This window comes from Danio rerio, chromosome 14 (genome assembly GCF_052040795.2).
Source record: "Danio rerio strain M-AB ecotype USA chromosome 14, GRCz13ab, whole genome shotgun sequence".
Lineage (NCBI taxonomy): Eukaryota > Metazoa > Chordata > Actinopteri > Cypriniformes > Danionidae > Danio > Danio rerio.
The window spans coordinates 1,180,001-1,190,000 of NC_141034.1; the positions used below are offsets into that span (position 1 = coordinate 1,180,001).

The following is a 10,000-nucleotide window of genomic DNA, read 5'->3' on the forward strand; positions in this document are numbered from 1 at the left end:
GCAACTTTAGAATCACCACAACAGATCAATTACTATAGTTGTCGTGTCACCATAGCACTGTAGAATCACCACAGCAGATCAGTTACTATAGCTGCTGAGCAGACTCATTCAAGTTCTTTACTATAGCATCATGAGTAGAGTATTGTGTCTCGTGTAGGTTGTCTTGTTGTCTGTTTTTAAATGAGCATGGTTTCCTCTGAGAGCCGTTTTTACCTCTACAGCAGGTTTCTGATAATCAGCCATAACCCAGCAGCCGGTCATGATGAGCGGTGTTTCAGCGACTGTGACCCCGAGCCCGACCCTCACCTCTGAGTTTGACACATACTCACACGTTCACACTGTCCTCATCGTGCTCATCTTCAGCGCGGTGTGTTTTCTGCTGCTGATGGCCTTCTTCTACGCCTTCTGCTTCCACTGCTCTCTTCAGACGCAAACCTCAGACGTGCGCAAGAACTCAGGCTGCAGTCTGGATAGAGAAGACGCCACCTTCAGACGCAGCTCCTCCAGTCCATCGGTGGCAAACACTCTCTGAAAAAGACTGACATCTGATTTAACCTCTAGCTTTTTACATACATACCGGCCACTTTATTAGGTACACCTTACTAGTATAGGGCTGGACCCCTTTTGCCTTCTGCCTTAATCCATTGTGGCAGAGATTTAGCAAGCTACTGGAAATATTCCTCAGAGATTTTGCTCCATATTGACATGATAGCATCACACAGTAGCTGCAGATTTTAAATCATTGGCAATGCCTCATGGAAATTGAGGTTCTTCCCCTCATTAAAGCCATCTTGTATCTTTATCTTTTGTGTTTAATTTTTATATGTAGTCAAGCCTGAAAATATTCATACCCTGTGGCTAATTCTGACTTGAAGATAAATTTTGTCAATCAGCAAGTTTTTGATTTGACCAAAAATAACCCAGGCTCTTCCAAAAATGATAATAAGACTATGTACAAGAGGCATCCTTGTGAAATTTTTTTTTTTAATTATAAATATTATTATTAATAAATAATAATAATTATTATTATTGTTGTTGTTATTATTAAATGATAGTAATAAATAATAATAATATAATATAATAAAATAATAATAAACAATAATAATAAAAATAAATATAATTTAAAAAAATAATTAAATAATAATAATAATAATAAAAATTATAAAATAATATTTTTGCCCAGCACTAATAATAATAATAATAATAATAATAATAATAGTAATAATAATAAATGATAAAAATAATAATAATAAATAATAATAAGAATAACAATAATGATAAAGATAATAAAATAATAATAAAAACATAATAAATAATAATAATAAGAATGACAAAATATAATAATAATAATAAAATTTATACAATATATAATACTATAATAATAGTAATAAATGATAATTATAATAATAAATAATAATAATATAATATATAATAATCAGGAGCTGATTTAATTAATAAGCAGGGCAAGCAGCCGCTTAGGGCCAAGGAAATTTGGGGGCCCCAATACATACCTAGAAGTATGAATTACATATTCTAAAGTGTTAATATAATTATTAGATTGGTGTAAATTTCTCCCGCAACAACATTTTTTCATATTATTATTTCTTTTAAAAAAAAGTTAATGAAGAAAAGATGATTAAGGGTGCATATTAGGACTGTGGGGCTACATGGTTAGAATTGCTTTGGGCAGTCAAACAATTAAATCTGCCCCTGATTATAATAGTAATAATAATAATAATAATATGCTATAATAATTAAAATCTGATTGATTTACAGGACATTCCAGTCATTAGCACACATGCTGAGATCAGAAACTGCACTGCAAATGTCCATTACTCAGAGAGACTGGAGCAGTGTGTGGTGAATCTACCATTAGCACACAGAACACATGGTGCTTTTCTCCGAGCTCTGGGAATCACAGGATCCATCCGGAGACTCTATGATTGAGTCTCGAGTGTTGAATTCTGGTGATTGGAGCTCGATGTGCGGACCCTGAAGATTGCTGTCCTGCAGAGACTCCTATAATGAGACTGAGAGAGAGAGAGAGACGTCTAAAAGTGTTATATACAGTAAGAGTTCAGCCTTCACAGATCTCTCTTTTACATTCATATTTTCAACAGAATGCTTTACAATAATATATTTGTGCATACACTGACAATAAGACTGACATCTGATTTAACCTCTAGCCTTATATTTATGTATACATAAACCGGCCACTTTATTAGGTACACCTGACTAGTACCGGGTCGGACCCCCTTTTACCTTCAGATCTGCCTTAACCCTTGCTGGCAAAGATTCAACAAGCTACTGGAGATATTCCTCAGAGATTTTTCTCCATGTTGACATGATAGCATCACACAGTTGCTGCAGATTTGTCGGCTGCACATCCATGATGCCAATCTCCCGTTCCACCACATCCCAAAGCTGCTCTATTGGATTGAGCTCTGGTGACTGTGGAGGCCATTTGAGTACAGTGAACTCATCGTCATGTTCAAGAAAGCAGTCTGAGATGATTGAGCTTTATGACATGCTGCGTCATCCTGCTGGAAGTAGCCATCAGAAGATGGAGACACTGTGCTCATAAAGGGATGGACATGGTCAGCAGCAATACTCAGGTAGGCTGTGGCGTTGATGCTCAATTGGTACTAATGGACCCAAAGAAAATCTCCCCCACACCATTACACCACCACCACCAGCCTGAACCGCTGATACAAGGCAGGATGATCCATGCTTTCATGTTGTTGAGGCCAAATTGTGAGCAATTCAAATGTTTGCTCCCCTCTAACTGGCCACCAGCATTTTTCATCAGCTGTAAAACACAAAATCATCCTGAAGGAAAGTCACTCCAACTATGTAGAGTTGTTATGCTGTAACTACAAAACACGAGCAGCTGTCAAAACTTCAAAGGCGTTTCGTTCAGCTTCAGTGCTGCACAGATCCTGCACTTTGCCTCTGTAGTATAGTATAGTATAGTATAGTATAGTATAGTATAGTATAGTATAGTATAGTATAGTGTAGTATAAATCAGAAATATATTTAGATTAAGGGACAGTATTTGCCATCTGAAGGTTATTTTAGAGATGCACGGCTGCTTTACTTGCAATCAAAGTCAGTGTCAGAAGCTTCAAACTCCCCAGAGAGAAACTCGATCTGAGTGTCGTCATTGGCCAGAGTCACATATCACACATGCGGTCAGGTCAGAGGTCAAGGCCAAATCACCCTGACAGACATACCACAAATAAATAAATAAATAAATAAGAAGAAAAACTGCAAACAATATTTTACTACTGCACACTTTTGCATTGTTTTTCAAATAGTACAAATAGTAAAATATTCTCAGCTTAATATGCATTTACTTGAGAATCAAAGATAAGCTTAAGGCTTAAGAAATCAAAGACTTGGGTAATGAAGTTTGAAAATAGTTAGATAGTTCAAAAAATGTCTGGGGTTAGTTACTGTATATACAGAAATTTGATGTATGGGCATACTGTATATGAACATATTCAATTGGCGACAAAATTAACAGATTATATACAATTATATAAGTGATGTTTAACTGAGCAGGGACATTTTCACAGTATTTCCTATTATTAAATATTTTTTGTGGCATTTTAAAATAAGTTAGTGAAGCCTTTAAACGTCACTTTAAGCAGAATACTAGTATCCTAAAAGTATCATGATGACAGCACATAATATTAGACTAGATATTCTTCAAGACACTAGTATTCAGCTTAAAGTGACATGTAAAGGCTTCACTAGGGTAATTAGGGTAAAGTTAGGGTAATTAGGCAAGTCATTGTATAACAGTGGTTTGTTCTGGAGACAATCCAAAACTAATATTGCTGAAGGGGGCCAATAATATTGAGCTTAAAATGGCTTTAAAACAATTAAAACTGATTTTATTCTAGCCTAAATAAAACAAATAAGACTTTCTCCAGAAGAACAAATATTAGAAGAAATACTGTGAAAATTCCTGAATCTGTTCAACATCATTCATTCATTTTCTTGTCGTCTTAGTCCCTTTATTAATCTGGGGTCGCCACAGCGGAATGAACCGCCAACTTATCCAGCACGTTTTTTTTTTTTTTTGTGCAGCAGATGCCCTTCCAGCCGCAACCCATCTCTGGAAAACATTCACAAACACTCATTCACACACACACTCATACACTACAGCCAATTTAGCCTATCCAATTCCCCTGTACCGCATGTGTTTGGACTGTGGGGGAAACCGAAGGACCCGGAGGAAAGCCACGCAAAGCCAGGGAGAACATGCAAACTCCACACAGAAACACCAACTGAGCCGAGGAAATTATAATTTAAAAATAATTGAATAAATAAAATAATGAAAATAAATGAAAAATAATTAGCTTAAAGGGGCTGATAATTTTGTCCTTAAAATGGCGTTTAAAAAATTAAGAACTGCTTTTATTCTAACCGAAATAAAATAAATAAGACTTTCTCTAGAAGAAAAAATATTATCAGACATACTGTGAACATTTCCTTGCTCTGTTAAACAACATTTGGGAAATATATGAAAAAGAAAAAGAAATTCAAAGGGGGGCTAACAGTTCTGACTCCAACTATATTTCAGTAAGAGAATGGTTTCATCGTCTCTGAAGGCATCAGGTGTTTATTATGGGGTTGGCAGGTGTGCGTGCGTGCGTGTGTGTATGTGTGTGTGTGTGTGTGTGTGTGTGTGGCACTGAATGCTTGTCCTCTTTTAGCTGATGTCGTTTGGCTAAATGTGCAGTGATGATGTCATGCAGCTCCGGAGACGAGTGTATAGAGCGAGACTTCAGCGCTTCACACACACACACAGCACTGTCATCTGCTGCAGACACACTCAGGTAAGTCACGGTCCATGTGTGTGTGTGTGTGTGGTAATATAATCTACATACAGTTGAAGACAAAACTATTATAAGGCGTCCTATGAAATGTGATTTATTTCTAAGATCTCTCGAGCTCTGTTTAATGGAGAAGATGATTTTTATTAATGCATTTCTAATCATAACAGTTTTAATAACTCATCTCTAATAACCGATTTCTTTTACCTTTGTCATGATGACAGTAAATAATATTACAGATATCTTCAGGACACTAGTATTCAGCTGAAAGTGACATTTAAAGGCTTCACTAGGGTAATTAGGCAGGTAAATATTGTGAAATACTCTTAATATTGACCACAGCAGTTAAAAAAAAAAACATGTTAAAGATCTTTTATTCAAGAAAACCTCAAAGAAAAACGTTCTCCAGAAGGATATGATAGTACATACTGTGTTAAACATTCTTGCTCTGTTAAACAGCGCTTGGGCAATATTTGAAAAAGAATTGAAATTTCAATTCTTTTATTAATAATTTGAATTTTTTCGAATAATAATAATTTTGGCAAATAATTTTGTCTTCTGCTGTATGCATGCATGACAAAATACTGTATAGAATTTAAGCATAATTGCTCCTAGAGGCTCAGTCAAAACAGCATTATTAATGATGGGTCAAAAAGCATGAATTATGTTTATCCATTTCACATATTAACATTCAGCAGAACCTATATTGGCATCTGGGGTTGTTTATGAGGAGCCAAGTGCTTTTTATTTAGCACGTTTGTAAAATTATAATCATAAATAATAATAAAAAAAATTTACATCAAATCTATCACAAACAATTTAGCAGCAATATGTTATATAATCTGTTAAAAGCAGTATAATTTTGCATATACAGTTGAAGTCAAAATTATTAGCCCCCCTGAATTATTAGCAGATTCTTTCAACACATTTCTAATCATAATAGTGTTAATAACTCATCTCTAATCACTGATTTCTTTTATCTTTGTCATGATGACAGTAAATAATATTAGACTAGATATTCTTCAAGACGCTTCTATTCAGCTTAAAGTGACATTTAAAGGCTTCACTAGGGTAATTAGGGTAACTAGGCAGGTTAGGGTAATTAGGCAAGTCATTGTATAATGATGGTTTGTTCTGTAGACTATCAGAAAAAATATAGCTTAAAGAGGCGAATAATATTGACCTTAAAATGGTGTTTAAAACATTAAAAACTGCTTTTATTCTAGCCGAAATAAAACAAATAAGACTTTCTCCAGAAGAATAAATATTATCAGACATACTGTGAAAATTTCCTCAATCTGTTCAACATCATTTGGGAAATATTTAAAAAAGAAAAGAAAACTCAAAGGTGAGCAAATAATTCTGACTTCAACTGTATATATATATATATATATATATATATATATATATATATATATATATATTACAGTAAATTAACATTTTAAAGACATACATAAAAATGAAGTAATAAATTATATGTAATATTAATTTGATAATAATAACAATAAATAAATAAATACATTTGTTTTTATTTTGTGGATGTGCATGACTCAATGGCTGTAATGTCTGTGCAGAAGAACAGATGATGCAGACGGCACATCACAGCCTCAACAAACACAGACAACAGCAGGCCATGATGCTGAGCAGAGAAGCCAAAGGAGGTACACACACACACACAAACGCACATGCACAAGTCCAAGTACACATGCGCAAACACACACACACACACACACACACACACACACACACACACACACACACACACACACACACACTTACACATACAAACACACACAAGAGGATGCCAACCATACAAGAACTTCAGGGACAACAAACACTTAATACACAAATACACTTCACTGAACATGTATTATTATCATTACATTTAAATATTATGGGGTGTCACGGTGGCTCAGTGGTAGGCACTGTGGCCTCATAACAAGAAGGTCACTGGTTTGAGTCCCGGCTGGGTCAGTTGGTCTTTCTGTGTGGAGTTTGCATGTTCTCCCTGTGTTGAGGTGTGTTTCCTCCAGGTGCTCCGGTTTCCCCCAAAGTCCAAACACATGCGCTATAGGGGAATTGAGTGTGTGTGTGTGTGTGTGTGTGGGGGTGGGGGGGGGGCTAGGGTGTTTCCCAGTACTGAGTTCCAGCTGGAAGGATATCTGCTGTGTAAAACATTTGCTGGAATAGTTGGCGGTTCATTCCGCTGATGAATAAGGGACTAAGCTGAAGGAAAATGAATGAATGACTGTAAATCTGATGTGTTTTGGAAGGACACTATATACTGTATGACTGCAGGTGAACTATACTGCCAGCCCTTCACAGAGCTCTTCAACTTCGCCTTGACTAATGTAGTGAACAGTGATGTCCGATGAACGCACACACACCCATACTACACACACAAACACACGTGGCACAAAGCCATTCCTACACTTTAACTACAGTAAACTCAAAAGCAGCACACGCTCCACAGAATAAAGCTGAGCAGCATCGGTGTATCGAGCGTTCATTCTGCATGTGCTTCAGTCATGCGGAGATGATGGACAGCAGCAGAAACAGATCAAACAGATTCTGCCTCCGTCACTGCAGTGATTTAAACACAAGAATACAGCATCCAGAACTGCTGAAAACCCTTCTGAGGACGCCTCGGCCTGCACATGTGTGTGTGTGTGTGTGTGTGTGTGTGTGTGTGTGTGTGTGTGTGTGTTTTCCTGTCACCATAATCTGGCTCAGCTAAATCTGACGCTCTGTTAAAATGCCGCTTTAGGGCGAGTCTGTTTCTCCACTCTAATAATAATCAGCAGTGTTTCCAACATAACAGCAGACAAGACACAGAAACACACACATCAGCTACCGTGCAGGAGGTCAGAACACAGTTATATTAGCTAATGAAGACTAAAACTAAAGGTTATTGTACACTAAATTTATTCTGAGCACAATCAAGTTCCCTTGTAAAACTAGAACTTGTGTGTGTTTCCTCTTCTTGTTGGATCACCGAAGGCCTCTTCAGTTGTAAGCCGCTTCGGACAAAGGTTATGATAGTTAACGAAAACTAAAATATAAAATAATTGCCGTTCACTGAAATAAAAATACTTATTGCTTTGTAAAAAACTGAAGCTGGGTAACACTTTACAATAAGGTTCATTTGTTAATGCATTTACTAACATGAACTAATCATGAGCAACACTTGTACAGCATTTATTAATCATAATTGAACATTTACTAACATTAACATAGTTAATGCACCATGAGTTAACATGAACTAACAATGAACTTCTATATTTTCATTAACTAACGTGAACAAATACTGTGGTAAATGTATTGTTCATTGTTTGTTCATGTTAGTAAATGCATTAATTAAAATTAACTAATGAACCGTATTGTAAAGTGTGACCTGAAGCTGTATTGTGTACATACAAAACTGAAACTAACTACAATTATACCAAAAACCTTCTTCGTTTTCGTACTTATGACTGTATTTAATACATAATCTTACTGTAAGCCTTTTAGAAATAAATATAATTCGCGCTGGCGGTGTTTGACCCATCAGAGTCTGTAGTTCTGCTGCCATTGGCCAGATTGAGCCGGTTCTCCTAAAATCATCCTCGCTGTTGCTCCCGCGACATAAACAACTAGTGGACATGACAACAGCACCAACATAACCAAAGGGCATAGATATATACACTAGATATCGCATAGGGACCCTGAGCATGCGTCAATAGCGCCGCCATATTGGTACAGTGCTCCCAGGACAAATGTCATTCAACCACACTAGTCAAGACAGTGTTATTACGTGAAGATGCTGGACTTTAGCGCTGTCTACGGGTGCAGTAACGAGCAAACAAAGAAAACAAAGCACAAAGGCAGAACATTTCATAGGTAATATTAAGTTTTTTTCTGTTTTTGTATGTTCTTTCGTGCTAATCAGGTAACGTTATTGATGATAACAGTCACTTACTGCATTCACCATACGGCAAAGCAGCTCCAACTCACACTAAACACTCGGCTTATGCTAGTTTTGTTGAATAAAATCAGCAAACAATGCAGGAGAAATATGACAACGAGATGCTGCGCTGCCAGAAACTTGTATTATTGTCAGCTAACGTTAGTGAAAAAGTCGTTCATTACGGAGATTCATTCACAAACGAATCGCTCCCTCCGTCAGTATGAGCAGTGAAAGCAGGAGAGGAGCTGTGTTTCAGGACATGATTAGATCAAGTTTAACAGGGAGGGTGAATAGTACATTTCTGTACACACAAACACAAGCTTTTAGTCAGGAATGCCCGTGCGGTCACTGATCCATCAATGTAGAAAAGTGATGTTAAATTATGATTTTCATAATTAGTAAAAGAAAATTACTTACAAACATCCAGGAAAACTCCCGATCATAGATATATGTGTATATATCTCTGGCTTTGGATGGCCACAGTCCTCCACTGTACCTTCCCGCATTCATTTCAAAGGAGCGCTACCCTGTAGCAAGATGGCGGCGCTATTGACGCATTCCGTCCAATAGACAACAATAGGCCAGGCGACATCTAATATATATATCTATGACCAAAGGGGAGTCAATGTGCCCATGTTGTATTGCTAAAACAATATTTGTCACCAAATAATCATGCCATTGGCTTAAACAAAGAGAAACCTGTGGCCAAATTAAGACTTAAAATCATCCCAGAGTGGAAAAAAACTAGTGAGGGGTTAATTTCTCAACAAAAAATCCCCAAAACTGGCATTAAGCTTCTGAATATGCTGTGAAACACTTGAAGAATACGAGAGCACTCACTGAAAGCATGGTGTCTGTGTGTGAAGGTCTGAATCTGGGGAAGAAGATTAGCGTTCCTCGAGATGTGATGATGGAGGAGCTGAACCTGAACACGAACAGAGGATCCATCATGTTTCAGGAGCGCCAGAGGAGAGTGGAGAGATTCACACTGGAGAACGCAGCAGAAAACCCCAACTTCATATACGTAAGACACACAGATGAACAGAAACAAAACACTCTATAGCTAAGACACGACATGGGCTGCTATACGATTCTGCCAGTATAATAACTTCTGGGTACATATATCATGGTGTCGTGATAACTGCTCTGAAATAAGTTATTTTTAATAAATGTCTGAGTAAAAAACTAGTTTTTTTCTCATTGAACACTA

General features: G+C 36.8%; 2 protein-coding genes across 2 annotated transcripts in view; one reads left to right on the top strand and one right to left on the bottom strand.

Moving 5' to 3' along the window:
* rgs14a (regulator of G protein signaling 14a) overlaps positions 1-10,000 on the bottom strand; it is a 438,366-nt gene that overhangs the window by 53,073 nt on the left and 375,293 nt on the right. The gene's annotated exons all lie outside the window — the stretch shown is intronic.
* myoz3a (myozenin 3a) overlaps positions 4,797-10,000 on the top strand; it is a 10,576-nt gene continuing 5,372 nt past the window's right edge. The window contains 3 exon segments of the mRNA NM_001386485.1: positions 4,797-4,847; positions 6,419-6,505; positions 9,657-9,814. Of these exon segments, the coding sequence (NP_001373414.1) occupies positions 6,430-6,505; positions 9,657-9,814 (234 nt within the window). The 5' untranslated portion in view covers positions 4,797-4,847; positions 6,419-6,429.